At 41.5% G+C, this 21,475-nt stretch overlaps 1 protein-coding gene across 2 annotated transcripts; it reads right to left on the bottom strand.

Annotated features, from left to right (window-relative positions):
• Window positions 1-2,271: 2,271 nt before the first annotated feature.
• On the bottom strand, window positions 2,272-20,219 carry borcs6 (BLOC-1 related complex subunit 6). 2 transcript variants are annotated; one of them, XM_034696072.1, is made up of 7 exons: window positions 20,116-20,219; window positions 16,483-17,120; window positions 15,933-16,113; window positions 15,649-15,831; window positions 8,510-8,673; window positions 8,286-8,369; window positions 2,272-5,003 (listed from the first exon to the last, which is right to left on the bottom strand). In XM_034696072.1, the coding sequence occupies exons 2-7, from the start codon at window positions 17,107-17,109 to the stop codon at window positions 4,878-4,880; spliced, it is 1,365 nt and encodes a 454-aa protein (XP_034551963.1). In that variant the 5' UTR covers window positions 17,110-17,120; window positions 20,116-20,219; the 3' UTR covers window positions 2,272-4,877. The 2 variants fall into 2 exon arrangements, with proteins under 2 accessions (XP_034551963.1, XP_034551964.1); XM_034696073.1 differs by having other exon boundaries at window positions 16,483-17,117; window positions 20,116-20,182.
• Window positions 20,220-21,475: the final 1,256 nt, after the last annotated feature.

Genomic DNA, 21,475 nt, shown 5'->3' with positions numbered 1-21,475 from the left:
AGCGTTCATCAAGGTAACATCAGCTCTGCAGAAGCCTCAGACCTCTCCAGCATGTTTAGTCAGAGACTAGGACAAAACTCGTCTCGGGCCAAAAACATCACAACAACATCAGGACTCTAGGACTGTCCAGTATCAAGGGATTTATCTCACAGTCACACTGGTGGAACTTTTTGATAAAAAGTCACTGAATCGTTTGGATCGTATCGTTCTAAATGAACCAATATCGTCCTTTAATGGTAAGGGCAACCACGAATCGTAATACGAATCAAATCGTAGTTACAAAGAATCGTTACACCCCTATTTACTCCCTTTACATGATAACCAGTGTTCATTTTTGAAACTCTTTAAGATCTAGTGCTTGTCTCAGTCAGAGGCCGAAAAGTAATTCCTCTTTTTCCACACTTTTTAATCTAATTCAATGAGCCGATCAGAGATTGGGATCAAGGTTGTACCAATGTTTAAATCAAGCGAGAACATCCCGCCGCAAGAATTGAAGCCGATGCGGAAATAGGCCCAAATAAGGGCAGGGCTGACTTGATTGACAGGCAGGCACTCTGAAGCTGTTGGCGAGGAAGCTTAAGGCCCGCCTCTTTACCTCACACTAGCTCCACAGAAGTTTGGTTGAGTTCAACATTTCCAATATGGCTGCCACCGCCGATTGGCTTCAAAACAGCGCTTCAGAAACAGATAGGTGACATCACAGACACTACGTCCATTTATTATAGTCTATGGTCTCGTCCCCTCGTTACCATCAACAAACATGAATCAGGGCTTTTCTTTAAATTGATGGTCATTTTTTCACTCATAGTCTTGTCTTCATCATGGAAAAGGGTCATTGAACATTTATCATCAGAGGTTTTGTTAACAAAATGAACACTTGTGATGAAGTGTAAAGTCCTGCTGTTTTCTTCAGATCTAGACTTAGTGTCTCATGATTAAATCCCCACAGCTGCAAAAGCACAAAACAGACAAAGGCTCAACTTACCTCATTCATGTGGGAAACGGCAGCGTGGCAATACATGGTCCTGGCGTCTTGGTGTCACAAGAATAAAAGCTTCGTTACCCCAACATAACGAGATACATTAATCCGTTAGAAAGGGAAAACCAGCTTCGTTACCTCAAGATAACACGATCAACAAGTCGAGATCTGTAAAACAAACGGTAATCGCTCATTCAAACAGCAAAATGCAATAAATGAAATGCATGAGTGAATGTCTGATTAGGGCCACCATACAATCAGACCACATCAAAGTCTGTCCTCTTTTTATTGAATCTTCTCTTTGCTCTGTGAGGGAGTTCAGCATGGAAAAGAAAACACAGTAATGTACACTTTTGCAGCTCATGTAAATTTATTTGTTATTTTCATTAAAATATACACTCAAGACAAAGGGTATCTAAATCATTTTTAGTTACAGAAAGAGGTCATATGTACACAGGTGCATCTGATTTTACAACTGAAATTAATTATACATTTATATATATATATTTATATATATTATGGATAAGAAAGACATTTCCTCTCATGTGTTCCACCTCAAGGTTCTTCCTCACCTCGTGAAATCTCCCAAATGATCACTCTGTCATCTGCAAAAAGGTATTTTAGTTTCACAACCGTGGACATGTTTGAGTAATTTCAGTAACATCTAGGGATTCAAGATCATTATATTCTCTAATGTAAGCTTTTTAATAATACTGCTCTTCTTATAAGAGTGTTTTTATCCACAGTTTTCACAAACCTTTGCTCACAAGGTCGTGGAAAGTAGTGGGAGGTAAAGAGCTCTCTGTGAAGCCAATGATATCCCCTCCAACAGGTAACAGGTGTAGCATGGAGGGTGTGTTTCATACAATGCAGAGCCAGAATGAACTGTGGTCTCTGTTTGCCTGCAGTATTGCTCTGATGACATTGTGAGTTCAGCATCAGTTCGTTTGAAACAGATGAAGAGTGTTGGACGAGCGATCACAACACCATCACCACTTAACTCAAATCACATATTTTCTCTATCAGTAACAAGTTCACATTTGAGCAATAGTGTGTCTGACATTGGATGATCTAGTTCAAGGCGACCCACCAGTGCAATGACAGAAGTACCACAGTCTCCTTCTCAGGTTCAATGCTTCATGAGAGCACGCTGCGTCAGGTTGGTCAGGGAAAGAAAAGTGATGCTGCAGATGTTCAGTGGTTTCAACGATGAGTGGCACATGTTTAAATGACTCATATTTACTCAATCAAATGCACATCTGATTCCTGCATAAGGAAATCTACCTGCAATATTTCCCAGATGAAGTTTTTATTTGGTGAAAGAAAGTGTCCAATCTTCTGCCTCAGAGAAAAAAGCAAGCGAGGACGAGCCGCACAGTCGACTGTATCATCACTCTGTGACAGAGATGTACCATCAGAGACGGGCCGTGACTGATTTGAATTAAATGTGCAGGATTTTTATTTCCAAGTTTCAAATATGAACGCAGCTGAAGCAGAAAACATGACAAGTTTAGTTCATAATGAAGAAAACGTTCATTTAATGTGACTAAAACTTGGTTTCAGGTAAGCTGCAAGTATAAGGATGGATTTCATGGATTCAGTGTTTTGAAACTGAGCTTTTGTAATAAATATAAGTTGTCTTTAAGTTGGACATTCAGAGCAGTTTGTAAACTACTAAAACAGTTCTTCAAGTTTTGTGAGAAATCCTTAATTCATTTTGATAACGCTTTTTTTTTGTTGCATATGAAGACATTTAAAAGTCAAATGCTCGGTTTATTCAGCTTCCATATTTAAAGTCACATGATAAAGCTACATACCATATTTTTCCAGTTATATTCTCAGAAACGATTAGGGCTGCTTGATGACGGCTGAGGAAGTGAAACTTGAGTCTGAATTAAAAATGAGAGGCAGAGAAGCAGACATGCAGTCTAAAGGCTGATTTATACTTCTGCTTCAAATCAAAGTAGCCTACGCCGGGGGTCCGTGTAGCTCCTGTACCTACGCAAAGGCCTACGCATGTAGCTGACGTGCACCTCCTCCATAATGTAACTACACGTAGAACATGGACTGTATAAAATATGGACTTCACCCATCTGTTTCTAAAGCGCTGTTTTGAAGCCAATCATCGGCGGGAGCCATATTGAAGCTGTCGAGTGATTGTGGCGTAAAGAGGAGGGCTTTGGGCCTCTTCGCCAACAGCTACAGTGTTCTGCCTGTCAATCAAGTCAGCTGTGCCTCTCATTGGAAGACTTGTAATCTAACTATCTTCGAAATTGCCGTTGAAAAATTCACCCCCCGTACAGTGTGTGCCGATCGAGAAATGATCTATCCAGACTAAAATCGTCTTTTGTACCAGGCTGTAAACATGTTTATTTCTGCTGTAAAGATCGGCTTTTATGAGTGTATGTGGTTTCCTGTACTTACAGAGCCAGCCTCAAGTGGATCCTCAATCAACTGCAGTTTTAGGCACTTCCGCATTGGACTCATATTTTTAGACCGGAGGTTGCCGCTTGGCGTAGAATCGACGCAGACCACAAGCCCTGTGATTGGTCCACTCTGCGGCATTGTGATTTCCCGCATTCACAGCACTTCCTGGATCCCAGCTCATCGTCCGTGTATTTGATCTCCTCCTCTCTATTCTTCATGTAATCATGTCTGTATGATAAACAGCAACATGTATCAGCTGTAGATTAACAGAACACGCTCTGAATCTCTGTGGAAAAGTAAACAGAGATCGTAGCGGGGCCGGAAGCAGGGGCCCGGCTATCAGAGAGACCACACTGCCCTCAAGCGTTCCGGCAGAGAATAGCTGCGCTTCATGGACACATCGACGCACAAGCATGTGGTGCTCATGTCCGCGTCAGCCCCTGCTGCGTAGGGGAGACGCAGAAGTATAAATCAGCCTTTAGAGAGTCTGAGTAGAAGAAGTGAATCACCTTCTAAACCTTCTTTGAGTACCTTCAAACTGCATTCATGAAGCGGTTCAGTGGCTACCAGAGGAAAAAATCAAAGTGATAAACTGGTTTGTCCCGTGTATCAGCAAGCAGCAGTATATTTGAAACATGAGCATGCTGATAAATGAATAAATAAACACAAGAAGAAGACACAAACACACACAGACACACAAGCAGACAGACAGACAATGATAGTCCCCTCCCCTCTTTTATCCTGCAGTGAAGAAATCGGATCTTTGTTGCATAAGATTAAAAAATAGACTTTCTGTTCCTGTGCAAAAGTCTCTGTCTTCTGAGCAGTTCATACTGGCCTCTCCATCAGCCAGACAAAGAGAACGACATCGCCCCCATGTGGGGAGGAAATGTTAGTGCAATCTGAACCAAGCGGGCTGGACGGAAAACAACACACTATTTCACCTTGGACTGGGAGACAAAGGTTTCTACCCACGCACCTTTGTGGATTTCTTTGCGTGTATGTGTGGAGTGTGTGGAGTGTGTGGAGTGTGTGTGTGTGTGTGTGTGTGTGTGTGTGTGTGTGTGTGTGTGTGTGTGTGTGTCCAGGGCACTTGACAAAGTGTCTCCAAAGCAGGTTAATCTGTGAGTGTCATGATGAATTCATTAGAGGAAGTGAGGTTGTTTAAAAAAAAAAACTACAAAGAGAAAGCTCAGCCCCGAGAGCGAATCAAGCCTGTCTCGACTGAAATCTCACGACACGGACGAGGTCATCTTCAAACGATGAACTAGCAGAGAGACAAAGAGCGCGATCATCCAGCATGCCTAGTAGCAATGGTTCCAGGGATCCAGAGGTGCACTGTATCCTTGTTGCAGTGTGTGTGTGCTACCTGCAGGAGGGTGGTTTTACTTGCAGACAGCCTTGTTCGGGGTGTGCTTGATGTTGGATCTTTGCAGCTGGGATGAGTGCACTTGTACCGGCCTGTGTGGGGTTATTTGCAGATTGCCTCCAGAGCGTCAAGGGTGCGTTTGATATCACGGATCTGTGCAGCCAAGGTGTGTATGGGCTGCATGGAACGGTCCAGCTCCTCGCAGCGAGCCATCAGAGTGTACATGCCCTGAAGGAGGGAAAAACACAAGCACTGAAAAAGCTTTCAAATAAAGACATCAGCTGAACCAGAGGTGGATGAAGTGATGGGAACATGGGGATTAAGACTTAGAGAAGCTTGTCCACTCCTGTCCTGATGCAACATACTGTAACGCTCGTCATATCACAGAGCTGAATGCCAAAGTGGCCTCCACTATGTTTCCATTCCTGGTTTGTTGATACTGTTTTACTACAGAGTAGCTTTCTACTTTCATATTGACAGGAGTGGCAGTTTAGCTCAGCTGGTAGAGCAGAGACTCCACGTACAGTGACTAATGGACCCGTCACACCTTGAGGATTTAGCCAGCATAGAAAAAAATTGGCGAGTATGCTGGCGTACGTCCCATAAATTCTAGGTACGTTTTGTGTAAGTTGAGAGCACGCTGAAGCACGCTGGTATACGTTGTAGTACGGCGAGTAAGTATGAAGCATATGGATCATACGTCCGCCCAAAACTGAAAAAAACATCAGCGTATGTCAGCGTTTTAGAGGCATTTTGATACATCAAGAAAACACTGGCTAAATCATCAAGGTGTGACAGGGACATAAAGTCCTCGTCACACTGGTTGTAGGTTCAGCTCCAAGTCAAGACCGGATGTATTGCTCATCATCTCCCCACCCTCTCACCACATGTCCTGTCTCTGTCAAGTTGTGGTATTCAATAAAACCTTAAAAATAATTAAAAAAAAAAGAAAGTTTACACTCTGTGAAATACATTCTTATAGCCTATGTTCCTGCAAAATAACACATTTATTAATGATTATTATATGATATCCTGTAATGTAAAAAAAAGGGTACATTACAATTAAGTGTTGGAAAAACCTTGCAGAGCGTGCATGTACTTAATTCCTATCATTAGGGTTGTAAACAATTAATCGAGTATCAATTAATTGATTGTTAAGAAATTACTTGAAACTAGGGGTGAGCCCGACTAAGGATTTGCTTAGTTGAATCTGATTCATCAGATTTTGCCCATAGTCGATGAATAGTGGAATGTTTGTTGTTTTTCCTTATTGACCCAAAGTCTGCATGATGGTGACCGCATGACAATATTACACATAACCCTTTACAATTAAGAGACTCGTAGCTTAAAGTAAAAGGGACAACAGAATATTATAAGTATAAAACTTACATTTTTTTAATCTATATTGCAAAAACAACGAGGTGATGAAGGAGAGAAAACTCAAATAAGGCCACCATCCGTTAAACATGGAACAACGTGCCGTTATAGAATAAGGAATCAGGAGATATTTAAACAGTGTTCACACAGCAGAGAGCAGCACTGTGGAGGGTAGTTTGTCCAACTTAAGACTAAACATCTGTGTAATGTTCAAAATCAAACCTGAACCAGCTAAAGGGTTTTTAAATCTCTTAACAGAACCTTTTAAAACAGTCTTTCATCTCGTCTTTGTCCGCTTGAGTCTTTTCAAATTGTACGTGAGGAAAACCATCGTGTGTACGGGCAGAAGTGCGCTCCTGTCTTTGTTGACTGTAAATCCTGTCTTTGAGAATATCCTCTCTGATGATGTGGAGGTGGATGGGATGCTGTGGATTGTTTCTGAGGCTTTGGACAGCTTTGGGTATCCCTCCTCGTTCTTTTGGCCCCGTACAGTTTTTGTGTGGTCCGGTAATCCTTGATCTCACAGCCCTCTTCATGAAGCTGCTCCTCATCTTCATCACTAGTTTTTTAGGATCAACTGAAGTTTTATTTCCTGACATTTTGAGCTACTATGAACGTAGAAAGATTTAAAGACCAGCTGAGGTACGTCTGCTCCACAGGTCCTGCTAAATGGGAGAGTCCACCTTTAATTACCAGGGGAGATTTAATTACCACTTTAAGGAGATTTAACACTTCAAGAGCTGTTCTCAGAATTACATTCAATAAGTTTATATTTATATCAAAATAGGATAAATGAGACACTATTTTACGGGAAACAGGAAAATAATGTAAAATTAGACATTGAGCACCCCCATGGTTTGAATGGAATGATCCACATTTCATATGCAAATATTCAACTATGAGATTGGCAGTCGACTAAGGCTCGTTAGAACGAATCGTCCAATATTCCACTATTTGGGGTCACTCCTACTCAAAACACTTTTTTTTTTTTTCAATCTTCTGTCACGTGGATCAAACATCATGTGGTCTCATTTTTGACTACTGTTGTAATCCAGATTATGGTAAAACCAGATTATTTCATAGTTTTGATGTCTTCAGTATTAATCTACAATGATGAAAATAACTAAAATAAATATAAACCATTGAATGAGAAGGTGTGTCCAAACTTCTGACTGGTAGTGTGTATCAAATTTGAGGGCCCCTGTTTCTCAAAGGGTTGGTCATTCTGGTTAAACAAACTACAATCTAACACTTACTTGTGAAGGTGAACATGAAAGAAATGTGCTCAGACTAAAAGGTGTGAGGTCAGAAGGGGACAAATGGAATACATAGGAAGTAGGGATGTACACAATTAATCGATTAGCGACTGATTGTTAAGAAATTACTCAAAACACACATCTTTGTTTTCAATTTTCCATCACATAGAACAAACATGTGGTCTCATATTACACTCAGCTATCAGGGAGGTGTTTTAAGTTTAAAGCATGTCTCAGTGAATCAGCTGTTAAAGGTGTTGCACTCAGTGGAGATACTCAGCTGGCGGCTGTGCTTCAGGTCTCCACCAGCGCTTTTTAAAGAGGATCAATACGCAACTGCTGCTTCCAACGACACGAACACGAAGGTTGACGACTTTAAACAGGACATTTCTCCACCTTTGGATACAAAGCCAACAGACTGGTGGGAATTGCTTGATGCTATGTTTGCAGAGCAGCAACATCAGAGCCGTCTTGGCTTTTCTGCAGCTGGACTGATGATGACTCCTGACCGTGTACACATGCTTGTTTTTCTCAGTAAGAACGAGTAGACAGAAAACTGGACACTGTGAGTCTGAAGTACTTTTCTGTTAGTATTATGAGCCTTCACTTTATAAGACTATGTCCATGGAGAATATTTGTATGAGCCTGATCGTTGTTAATCAGTGTGTTAAACATGTTTTACCCATATTCAATACGGTCAGTTATATTCATATTGTTGCTGTGGAAAATATAATTTAGGGGAAAACAATGTATTTGGCCTTGTTTTTGACTCGATAATTGATCATTACCATCGATCACAGAGACTATCTATATTTAATATCTAATGTACATCCCTACCTATCACACAAACACACACACACACCAACTTAAATGTCACCTTTATACTCATGTCCACAGACTCTCCCAGGCTGTCAACGGAGTCCCTGTAGGTCTGAATGTAGCCCACACTCAGAGCTGTCATCTGGAAGAGTAGACAGAGAGGTTCATCAATAACAGAAAAACAAACAGCTGAGAATAAGAAAAAAAAAAAACAGGTCATCAGGAGAGGAGGGAACAAAACAACAAAGCAAAATTCAATTCATAATCAGGTTTGGAGCTCACATTCTGGATGGTTCCATTGAGGCTCCGCATCATCATCTCCACGCTCTGAGCCACTTCCTGTGTATGCTTCTGGAGATCCAATAAGACGGCAGGATCAATGGGAGGGATGTCTGCTGGTCTCCGCGTCGATCCCCGGCTTCGGTAGATGGGACCTGAGCAGTCCGCTGGTAAGATGAATGATGAAAGAAAAGCATGATATATACTTTGAGGCCTTCAACCGATACTTGTCTTATATAGAGTTAGAGCTGGATCAGGCTTGGACCAGCTCTTAGTTATGCTGCTATAGGCTTTTCCAGACCCAACTCGGTCGAGGCAGATGGCTGTCTAACATGAGTCTGGTTCTGCTCGAGGTTTCTGCCTGTTAAAGGAAGTTTGTCCTCTCTGCTGTAACTAGCTAAATACTGTGAGGTGCAATGCTCATGGTGGATTAAGGTGGGGTCAGACTGAGTCTTATCCTGTCTTGGTGTTGGGTCTCTGTTCATTTTGACATAGAGTGGTCTAGACCTGCTCTGTTTGTAAAAGCATCTTGAGATAATGGTTGTTGTGATTTGGCGCTATACAAATAAAGATTGATTGATTGATTATTGGTTATTTTATAAATACAGTATATTATAAGTAAAAAAGGACAAAGGTCCCCTTGAAGTTTTCTGTTGTCGAAGTCAAATCAGTCCAACAACCACAGATGCATCCTATCAAATGATGTGGTCTATATTTTCACAACAAACAGTTAACTGACTGTTAAAGATTTGTTTCCTGATGAGCGGCTGTAAAACTGTCTCTCCTCAAACACACAAACTAAATTCACACAGACCACAGACAGCTTTTTATAACCCCTGAAAATGTCTTCTTCAAGGACGCAGTCTTAAGACACAAAAGACAAAATGAACTTAACAAAGGAGATCACGCTAATCTGTCACATGAAGCTGGTTATCAACATGATGAGTCCACCTGGAGTTACCCTGAGCGCGTTCTCATGAACGGGGCGGAGAAGGCAACTTATGACCAATCACAGACACGGACAGTCTGCCGTCAGCACATCATTATGAATTTCAAACACTGCACTGATATTAGAAAAATATAGAGAAGTTAAACACATACTCCAGATTAACTTCAACACAGCTGAATTTGAAACATGAAAGAAGAACTGAGAGACCAGACAAAAACTGTCTCATTTCTACTCATCATTAGTGCAGATATATCTGGCTATAATAACTCCCTGTTTGTTCCTTGACAGTGATCTCTCTCTCTGATTGAATCTTGTGTCTTGTGTGTAAGTTTTAAATGTAATATTTCAGCTGCAGCCCTGACGGTATCAAACTGAGCGCTGTGGTTAAAGGACTAATACAAATGAGAACATGATTCAAAGAGATAAGCATGTGCAGTTTAACATTTAATACAGTAGTCCTACAACAACTTAATCTGACTATCTTATTTTAGACTCTGTTTAAGTATGATGTCAGGAAAGACAATCAATAACGGTTGTCAGTATTTTATATATAAAATCATACAGGTAGACAAAGTGTCCTGATGATCTCTCCCCCCCTCCCCTCGCGATCAGCTCACAGAGCTCCGTGATCGAGCGAGCTGATTGGTCAGTGGGCAGAGTTTTCTCCAAACTGATCTCTGATGCTGAACAGAACCTGCCCGGAGCAGGTTAGGAGTTCAAAATTAGTAACCATGGTGATCTACCCAGGTAAGACGGGAACCACCTTCGTAGTACAGAAAATCCAGAGTTAACCCTGAAGTTACCTCGATAACTGTAGTTATTCGTAGTATACCCCTCTGATCGGACAGAAATACCACCTGCACAGGTTTTAACTAATGAAGGCACTCATATAAAGAACACGTGTGCATTCAATCATTTACTCTTAGAGTGCACAGATTGCCTGCAGCCAGCGGACCGAATGAAGAAAACAGGTTTCCATCTCTGAAAATGAGTCCTGTCAGGCTGCAGCAGGGCCTCACTTATAAATCCCTCCAGTCTCAACAAAGTCTGAGTCATCCATCATAATTGAATCAGCAGGTAGAGGGAGAGGCAGCTGCCACACAGGGCATATTGACTGTGTTCCTGTGTTCAGATTAAGTGGCCGGTTTAGCTGACGCTGTACACCAGAGGGGTTTTTCTCAGCTTCTGTTTTTCCCCTCGAAAATATGACATGACAGATGGAAGCTAACAGAGCGGGTCAACCTGCTGCTCTTATAAGAATGATTTGATTTATGAAATACGTAGGTGTGTGTGTGTCACCTTTCATCTCTATGTCTGTGGGGTTGAGTATCTGCAGCTGGGTTATAAACAGTCTCAGGCTAATTTAAGGAGCAAGCTAGTGAGAGCGAGGCTGAAGTGTGACTACTGGTGGCATTTTAATCATTTATCTAAAAATCTCACCAAGAAACAAGTTGTAAAATGAGGACAACGGGGAAAACAGGGTTCACAAAGACCTTGAGGTGAAAAAGCAACGCACATTTTGGAATTCTGAAGCATGTAGGAGAGACAGACGAAGAAGAGCTCAATAAATCATGCTGCAGAAAAACAGACCCATAACATCAGACCTTATAAGCACGCTTCAGTGTTTATGTGTAGAATGACTTGCACTTCATAGTTTTGATGTCTTCATTATTAATCTACAATGATGAAAATAACTAAAATAAATATAAACCATTGAATGAGAAGGTGTGTCCAAACTTCTGACTGGTAGTGTGCATCAAATTTGAGGGTCCCTGTTTCTCAAAGGGTTGGTCATTCTGGTTAAACAAACTACAATCTAACGCTTACTTGTGAAGGTGAACATGAAAGAACTGTGCTCAGACTGAAAGGTGTGAGGTCAGAAGGGGACAAATGGAATACATAGGAAGTAGGGATGTACCCAATTAATGGATTATCGATTGATTGTTAAGAAATTACTCAAAACACACATCTTTGTTTTCAATTTTGTTTGTTTGTTTTAAGTTTAAAGCATGTGTCAGTGAATCAGCTGTTAAAGGTGTTGCACTCAGTGGAGATGCTAAGCTGGCGGCTGCGGCTGAGTGACAGGTCTCCACGAGAGCTTTTTAAAGAGGATCAATACGCAACTACTGCCTCCAACGACAAGGGCACGAAGGTTGACAACATTAAACTGGACATTTCTCCACCTGTGTTTATATGTGTCCGGTGTGCATATATGTGTCCAGTGTGTTCATATGTGTTCGGTGTGTTTTATATGTGTCCAGTGAGTGCATATCATAGACTGTAAATAAAAATGGACAGCGTTGCTCCGCCTCTTCCCGTTGTACGGTTCTGAAGCCAAAAAATCCCTCTCCTGGGCGCCGCCATTGTGCAGCCAGAGCCTGTGAAGCCTTTGTAATAAGCTCCGCCCTACAGCGTAACGTCACAAGACGCTGTGTGTCCTTTGAAGTTTCACTCTACGGCGGCTGTGAATCAAAGGAAACCAGGAAGTAAAACCCCGTTTTTTAAACTCTAATAACTAACGAAAAAGAAACTTTTCAGAAAAAAGAGGCCTTGAACACAAAACAGTCAAATAATAACTACATATCACCACAGCATACGGATGTGAGAAAAATTCGTACGACGTGTATTTATTTTTTAAAGTTTGACTGCTCCCTCATTCAAATGAATGGGGGAGACGGATTTTTTGACCTATACTGCAGCCAGCCACCAGGGGGCAGTCACACTGCTGAAAGCCTCACCACCAGGGCCGTATCCGGCACGCTTGGTGCATATGTGTCTGGTGTGTATATTTGTGGGATGTGGGGCACCATTGCTGTGAGGCTGGGTGGATGTTTATGGTTATCGTGTTCATACATGTATTCCTGTACAGACGGTGGCAACAAATCTCCTTATTAAGGACAAATAAAGATCTATCTATCTATCTATCTATCTATCTATCTATCTATCTATCTATCTATCTATCTATCTATCTATCTATCTTTGGATTAGGGCTGCCAAGATTAGTCGACTAGTTGTCGACGATCAAAATTTTAGGCAACTTATTTAATAATCGACGTCATCGTTTACTTTCTGAAGCTTTGTTTTTCTCTTGAAACTGCCGCTGTACCTTCCGCTGTCTTGTCTGCCTTTCTGTCCTTGACACTCACGCGCACTAGTGGTAATCGGGGTCAGCCGTGATGTCACCGGAAAAGTTTTGCCCAAACAGCATCATGGCTAGCCGGCTAAGGAGCTTGAAAGTTTGGGAGCATTTTTCCAAAATAAAAGAGAAGAATGTGCAATGCAAAGAACTTGCCTTCCATGGTAGTATGACGGCGATGCACGAGCATCTGAAAAGGAAGCATGTCGTGGCGGATTCAATTTCTGACGAAGAGGGACAGTCGTCTCGTAATTGGCTAGTTAGCTACCAGCATTAACATCAACAGTGAGCTATTGACTTAACAGCAATGTCATGTTTGAATAGGAAATGTGATGACGCTAATATTTTATAATGCTACGTTAAAGTGCTAAAAAAATATGTTCCTCTTCAATGGACAACTTTATTACCATTGTGCCTTCATTTTATTTTGCACTATCACATTAATAAATGTCAGAAATGCTGCTACAAGCTGCAAAGTTCATTAAAAGTTGAATGAACTATCATCTTAATTGTCTTTATTTTTAGTTAGCACATACCTTAAACACTTCAAGCTGGAAACCAATGATGGTTATATAAGAGCAGCTGCATGCTGGTGCGATAAGCTGTAATTTACGTATGATCTGATTAGTCGACTAATCACAAAAATAATTGTCGATTATCAAAATAATCGTTTGTGGCAGCCCTACTTTGAAACAAATCCAACAGACAGGTGAGGATTGCTTGATGCTATGTTTGCAGAGCAGCAACATCAGAGTCTGAGCTTTTCTGCCCCTGGACTGATTATGACCCGGTTGCACTCCCGGCTGACACCTGAACGAATGCACATGTTTATTTTTCTCAATGAGAATGAGTAGACAGAAAACTGGACACTGTGAGTCTGAACTACTTTTCTGTTAGTATTATGAGCCTTCAAATTATAATACTATGTCAGTGGAGAATATTTTTAGGAGTCTGATCGTTGATATTCTGCGTGTCAAACATGTACAGTGGGGCAAAAAAGTATTTAGTCAGCCACTGATTTTGCAAGTTCTCCCACTTAGAAAGATGAGAGAGGTACACTTCAACTATGAGAGATAATATGAGAAAAAAAAAATCCAGGAAATCACATTGTAGGATTTTTAAAGAATTTACTTGTAAATTATGGTGGAAAATAAGTATTTTACAGACCTCTCTCATCTTTCTAAGTGGGAGAACTTGCAAAATCAGTGGCTGACTAAATACTTTTTTGCCCCACTGTACCTGTATTCAATCCCGTTGGTTATATGCATTTTGTTGTTGTAGAAAACATAATTTAGGGGGAAAAAACTTATTTGGCATTGTTTTTGACATAAGAATAATAATGTTTTTATTATTGATTAATCAATAATTGATCGTTAACTTTTCCAAAAATGGATCACAGAAAGTTCCTATAATGTACACCCCTAATAGGAAGTAATATGATGCAAAAGTAAATTGTTTTAGATCAATAAACTGAGTATCAACACAGCTGCTGTACTATGAGCACTGCAGGGGAGTTCATCACTCAAGTTAGCATGCATTAAGCCCTGCAATTAATTAGCTTCTTCTAATGGTTAGGACATGTCCAAAGTTATGCATTAAAGATAAGTGGTGGCAGACTGGGCGTGTTCTCCCCTGCAGGGATAACTTGATGTGGTTGTCACTGTAAGTCAGACACCCTGCAATGCAGCTCCAGCTGCAACTGCCAATAAAAACGCCATGTACCTGCAGAAATGTCTGACAGCTCCCTCTGCAGAGGAAGATTTCAACAATGCCTCTATTAGAGCCTCACAACACTGAGACGTAACTAAGTTATAAAAGACATGGATGCAGTGAGCACATCCTGTATTCAAAGACAGGCTGTATGGAAATGTGCCTTCTGTCAACTACAACCACAGACTGTACAAAATATGGACGTAGTATCTGTGACGTCACCCATCTGTTCCTGAGCGCTGTTTTGAGGCCAATCGTCGGCGGGAGCCATATTGGAAATGCGGAACTCAACATAACTTAGGCTGTTTTCAAACCTCCTTCTACACCAGCAGTACGTATGGATTGGTCTAAATTCAGTAAGTAGTATGTGAACAAGAGCAAAATCTGCAGTAAGCCAAAACTACCCGGATGTCGTACTGATTCAGGAACATTTCTCAGTATTCGTCGGACCAGTCTGCCTCGCGTACTGTTTCCCACAATGCACAGCGCTAACGTTCTTCTTCATCTTTCTGCTTCTGTTTTCAGTATATGACGGGGGCGCTCGGTTTTTATGTGCTGTGGAAATGATTAAACTCCATATAAACCACTTCTTAACTTTTTAAATCAGAAGTAATGCTAAAGAAGCAGTTTATCTATCAGCTTGGCCGTTGTTTACTTCTGCTTTCTGAAACCGGAAATCCAGCAACGTCTGACCCAGCATCCTGCAGACCAGATCCAACAGAACAGACAGACTACAGACTAAATTCAAATGCAGTATGCCGTAGGCAGTACCTAGGTAGGTAAAACAGCCTTAGTGTGAGGTAAAGAGCCTCCTTGCCAACAGCTATGTGTTCCCGCCTGTCAATCAAGTCAGTCATGTTCTTATTCGGGGTAAACTCATAATCTTATAATCTTCTGAACCATTGCGTTAGAAAAAATTCACCCCGTTCAGTGTGTGCCGATAGATATATTAGCTACGTAGAGCCAAGCTGTTTTTTGAACCAGACTGCAAACATGTTTATTTCTGCTGTAAAGATCGTCTTCTTTGAATGGGTGTGTAGGTGGTTTCTGGTGTTTCTGCAGCCAGCCTCTAGTGGATGCTCAATGAACTGCGGTTTATAACACTTCGGCATGGGCTTCATATTTTGAGACCGGAGGTTTCCGCTTGACTACAACACAACAAAATTACTCCAATAACAAAGACATACTAATCTGTCTGCAAACTTCCTCCACTCTAAACACACACATCCATCTGTGCACGCCTCTTTTCCCCAAATGTGTGTTCCCTTTCTACTAACTCTGTAACGGATTACATAAATTAAAGAGTGGTGGATAATCTGGGGACGTTTGTTTGAGCTCCATACTCACAGTCACTGCAGTCCAGACTGGGCTTGGAGCTCATCTTGATTTTCTGCTCCAGGTTCTTTGTGATGAAGTTAGTCAGGTCTCCCTCATGGCTGACCGTCCCCTCCAGCTCCAGAGCAGAGGAGATCGTGGCCCTTCGACCCTCTGACTGGCCCCCTCTGCCCCCTCCCCGGGCCCCCGAACCACCTTCAACACAAACACTCCAATAAATGTTTTGCATATATTGACTTCTTAATATATGGGAGTGTGTCTTTTTATAGTTAAACACAACGTCTAAAGATACCAACCTCCACATGCTTGGCTGATTTCATCCAGGCTCTTGCTGTCCTGCATCCCCCGGACGTTGCGTACCCAGACCTGAGCCATGACATGAGGAGGGCAAGGGACATCCTCTGAGGGAAGAAGAGGAGGTGGAGAGGAGGACGAGGTGCTGGGACCTGGGGCTGAGGAGGAGTAGTGTCGTGATGGCTAGAAAAGTGATTGAGTAGAAGAAACAAAGTGAAACAAGAAGTTCAATTACATCCCATAAAATCTTGCTGACACATCATTTTGAAACAAGCCAAGGACCACACGCACTTCCTGTCAAACATAAACCCTAACCTTTGATTGAAGGCGTTTTATCTCACCTTCAGATGTAAACATTAAGAAAAATGATGATCCTCTTTTATGGAGTAGTAAATGCAAAGCAGTCTGGAGACTCAGTAGAGTCGTTTCTTTGCACTTCCTGAAGTTCCTACCGTGCTCATTACCTCCGTGGTCGCAGTCATTCCCATAACTCCCTCCACTCTCACTGGTCACATAATCTAATAAACCGGAATAATCTGTAAGTGCATTTACCTCCATCTCTGGTCTTCCTCCTGCATGCTGAGTTTTCCACTTCTTTTCATTCTTCTCATCATCCTCCTCATCCTGCTTCTCCTTCTCTCCATCCTCCTCCTCCTCCTCCTCCTCTTCCTCCTCCTCCTCATCATCCTCATCTTGGCTATCACCGCCTCCGTCCACACTGTCTCCATCTGTCTGCTGTCTGTAGCAGGTGCCAGAGGCTCCTTGTAACGAGGAGTCTTTGGAGCGTGCTTGCTGTTTTAAGTCCAAAAGCAGAGGTGTACCAGCCGGCTCAGCAGTGTTTGAGGCCTCGGCAATGTCTGTGTCATTGGAGCCTGACTCTGAGTCCCCTGAGGGGTCCGACACGTGGAATGTGTGAGATGATAAACTGGATGTTCTCTCATTATTGTACGTTTCTGTGTCCAAGCGTCCTTCGCCATCGTAAACTCTGTTTTCCATATCTACATGGTTCTCAGTGTGTCCAAGGTCTCCGTCCTCTGATTCCTCCCCAGAACAGGGCACTCTGCTTTCCCCACATTTCCCCGAGACCGGAACATGAGGGCCGTTCTCTGAAGAGATGGGGGTCACATCCCCGTTTGGTGTTTCTGGCACCTCAGTGCCAATCACAGGGGAGAGACTCATCCCTCCGCCTGCTTACAAAGAAAGTGAGAATGTCAGAGGAAAATAATTCCCTGTTTGAACGCAGGTTTCCAGGATTAAACATTCAACATCTACAACATGTCTGATAGGTTTTCCTGGTGCTCTGTTTAATACGTCTCAGTGTTATTTGAAACTTGACAATAGCAGATAACAGCCTATGAGTTGGTGTATGAAGTTTCTACTACTGATACAAAAACAATGGCTAACCAAATCTAAAAAATAAGTGACCCCAATGAATATTAAATACTATATGCATGCTAAATATAGACCTATAACTCTGCATCCAGGTTAATGCAAGTGCTTTAAAGTGGCCGTGTAGACTGATATGTAGTTTCACCAACCATGACACAATAACACAACCAAAGCGAATGGCCACTATGGCATAAACTATACGGCCCAAAGTCTGATGGGGAAATATAATAATAATAATAATAATAATAATAATAATAATAATACCTTTATTTGTACAGCACTTTTCGATACAAGTTACAAAGTGCTTCACAAAAACAATAAAAACACAATAAAAGCAGAGAAGCAATACAAGCAAACTGACAGTAAAAGCAGAGAGGTAAAACTAAAAGCTTTATTATAAAAGTAGTGAAATAAAAGGAGGGACTGACTCTGCAGGTCTGATTTCCTCTGGCAGGCTGTTCCACAGTCAGGGGGCTTTGACAGAAAAGGCCCTGTCCCCTTTAGTTTTCAGTCTAGACAGTGGAACAGCAAGCAGAGCACTGCCAGAGGATCTCAGACTGTGTCCTGGTTTATGCGGGGGATAAGAGCTCAGAGATGTATCTAGGGGCGAGTCCATGTTGTGCTTTAAACATGATTAAAAGTATCTTAAAATCAATCCTAAAAACAACAGGGAGTCGGTGTAGGGGTGCTAAAATTGGGGTGATGTGATCTTTTAGTTCCAGTTAAAAGCCGAGCTGCTGCGTGTTGAACTGTCTGAAGTCAGTGGATTGATTTTTGGTTGAGACAGGAGTAAAGTGAGTTCCAGTCATCAAGGTGGGAGGAATTAAAAGCGTGAATGAGTTTTTCTAAGTTTTTGGGTGAAATAATGGACTTTACCTTTGAAATGTTTCTGAGCTGATTAAAAACAGGACTGGACAACTTTCTTTATCTGTGGCTCAAAACTCAAGTCTGGGTCAAAAATGACTCCAAGGTTCCTTGCTGATGTTTTTACATGGATAGCTAAAGGATCTAGGTTGGGCATGATGAGGGTTCGTTTTGCTCCTGGGCCAATTAGAATAGTTTCTGATTTATTGTTATTGAGTAGAAGGAAGTTGTCTGCCATCCATGATTTTATTTCTTCCAGACACTTGTGAAGGGTTTCAATATTTGATATGTCTGTTAATATGCCTGTGATGAGGGTTGCCAACTGTCCTGTATTAGCCGGGACATCCTGTATATTGGGCTAAGTTGGTTTGTTTAATACGGGACCTCAATTGTCCTGTATATTGACTATTAACTCTTGTACAGCAGACTGCACTCTACAGATCCTACATCAGATAAAACGGCAGTGGCAGATCATGTGCCAGTCACACCGCCTGTCATCCAATCACAGGCCCCCTCACACACATCAGTTGTATACAGCGCAAATGAGCAAAGTCCTGCAAAAAAGTGTGGAGAGGATTTTCTCTCTGATGGCCATTAAATGGTCAGACTCAAGAAACAGATGCAGCACAGAGCTGATCAAACATGAACTTCAGATATCTGTAAACTGGGACTTGTCATGTAAGGACTTCTCTCTCTCTCTCTGTGCAAAAGGACAAAAGACTGCTTGAGTCAGTCAAGAGCAGCAAAAAGGATCCATGGAAAAAGTACATGTGATGAGTCATACTCCTCTTCTGCATTTAACTTTTCTTTTGCCTGTTTTTTGATGTGAAGAGCCAAACTGTGGTTTCTGTGAGGTTTCTTCATATGAGGTTACATAATGATACAGTAAGGATTAAAGGGAATATACACACTTTCTGCATTTCCAGTTGAATCAGAATATGAATATACACTGAATTCACACATCATGCTCACACCACCATGGCACTGTGCACCTGTACCTTATTTAGGAGTCAGAAAGTTGGCAACCCTTCCTGTGATAGATTCATATTGCCCATACCTACCCAACACTCAGCATGGAGACATTTCCTTTTAAGACCAATAATAATAATTCATTCATTCATGTTTAACTCTTCATCATCTGAAAATAGTCTGGTTCTTTTAGTCGGGTTTGAGTATGGGACTGTGATAAGGACTGAGATGAACACAACTCTGCAACATCTCAGTGCTGCAGATCAATATTAGGTATGACCATAGACTGTAAATGACACAGTATTCCTGAGCCTGCAGGCTAACAGAGATCCTGAGCTCCTCACCGTAGTGTGTTTTAAATATGAGGGCTGCAGCTTTAACTTTTAGATTCATCATTTCTCCCCCTTCACCTTCTATTTCCGACATGACTGAGAGCATTGTATCACAGCAGCAGCACAATGGGACAGACGTGCCTCTTGTCTATTGAGGGCCATTTTCCTACAAGTGTGAAATGACGTAATGTGTTGCTTAGCTTAGCTCTGACTCTGAATCAGTGTTTACACCAGCTTGCATTGAATTCTGAAGACTTCATATGAGCAACGCCCATGGAGGAGGCTGAACAGAAGTCTGAGGACAAAGACTGCGCTGCATTACAGAAAACAGGAACTCAGAAATGAAGAATAAAACATATCTGCTGACGCTGCTCCATATTGAGGAAGTGTATCCACAGCTGTCATTAGCCACCTAGCTAGTCTGCTGTCAACGTATGTTGTTGTATGATGTTAGCTCAGCTCGGCTAACGTTGGCTGCCCAGGCCTGTTTATCATCATGTTTACCCAGTTAGCATTTTAATTTTTAATAAAGATACATCCTAAAGAATACATTATCTTAACATCTGGATTCGTGTAGTGGTATGCTCATATTATAGTGCCTAGGAGCTTAAATTGTGAAGAAAACACTCACCAGTTTAGTTTCTATTCAGAAAAATGTAAGCAGCAACCGAGTCCGACGAGAAAACCCTTCCCCGCAGTGCCGCGAAGGAAGGTTCCGCCTCGCACAGAATGACTCATAAACAGCCTACAAAGCGTTCAAAGTGCAATTATTCTAAAAGTTAAAATAAGAACTGTTTCCTGAGGATACAGGAGTATTTTACATGGAGGTCGATTTTTTTAAATAAGCAAAATTAATTTGATTGAGAACAGCAGGTCCCTGTTGTTGTTTGTTTGTTTGTAGGCTTAAAACAGATCTACACCTTTTTCTGAACAGCAGCACCCTAATAAGCAAAATGTACCCCTGTGTTTTGACCCTATGTGGGTTTGTATGTCTTTATATCGCAATGGTTCATTCTGCATTATTCTCCAATGCCCTACAGATGGAGACAAACACCACGGTCATGAAAGACACCACCTTCACTAACATTGTTGTGCCAATGCAGCTTGTATCATCAAACACCAGTAAAAGTTGCACTGACATGATTTCCAAATGAAATAAAAACATTCTGACTGACAAAGACAAAAGAACTCGACAGTGAATGCAAAAACCTGAGACACGTGAATTTCATCAACCAAAATCTTTCTTCATCTCCCTCTATCCCTCTCTCCAACACAGTCTCAGCAGATGTGTGTCCAACATGAGTCTGGTCCTCCTGGAGGTTTCTGCCTTGCTAAATGCTGCAAAGTGCTCTGCTCATAGTGGATTAAGATGAGATCAGACTGAGTCCTGTCTGTAAGATAGGACTGGATCTTATCCTGTCTTGATGTTGGGTCTTTGTTAATAATAGAACATAGAGTGGTCTAGACCTGCCCTGTTTGGAAAGAGTCTGAGGATAAAGTTTGTTAGGATTTGGCACTATATAAATAAAGATTGATTGATTGATTGATTGATTGATTGATTGATTGATTGATTGATTGATTGATTGATTGATTGATTGATTGATTGATTGATTGATTGATTGTGTCTATACAGTTTTATGAAAATACAATCTGAGTGCAAATCTTGTTTTTGGAAGTTATCACAAACAGAAGCAAACAAAAAATCCAATCAGGAGATATGTAAATGAATTCCATTCAGAAGGACTGGATGATTGGAAGACTATCCTGGAAGACTGTTGTAACAAAAAATGATGTTGTGTTTATATCATTAATAAATCGAATCATCTAATTGATTCCTGCATAAAGATAACAGGAGAGGTGGTGGGAAACTCTTTAAAACCATGTGGCATGTAGATCAATTTGGAAGTTCGAGCACCAGACTGCCATGATTAGGGAGCGTACCCGCAGTGGTGGACAAAGTACATAACTTAACTGCTTGATTTAAAGTGGAG

This window comes from Notolabrus celidotus, chromosome 11 (assembly GCF_009762535.1).
Source record: "Notolabrus celidotus isolate fNotCel1 chromosome 11, fNotCel1.pri, whole genome shotgun sequence".
Lineage (NCBI taxonomy): Eukaryota > Metazoa > Chordata > Actinopteri > Labriformes > Labridae > Notolabrus > Notolabrus celidotus.
Note: the sequence above shows the minus strand (reverse complement) of the source record. Positions and strands in the feature narration are given on the sequence as shown.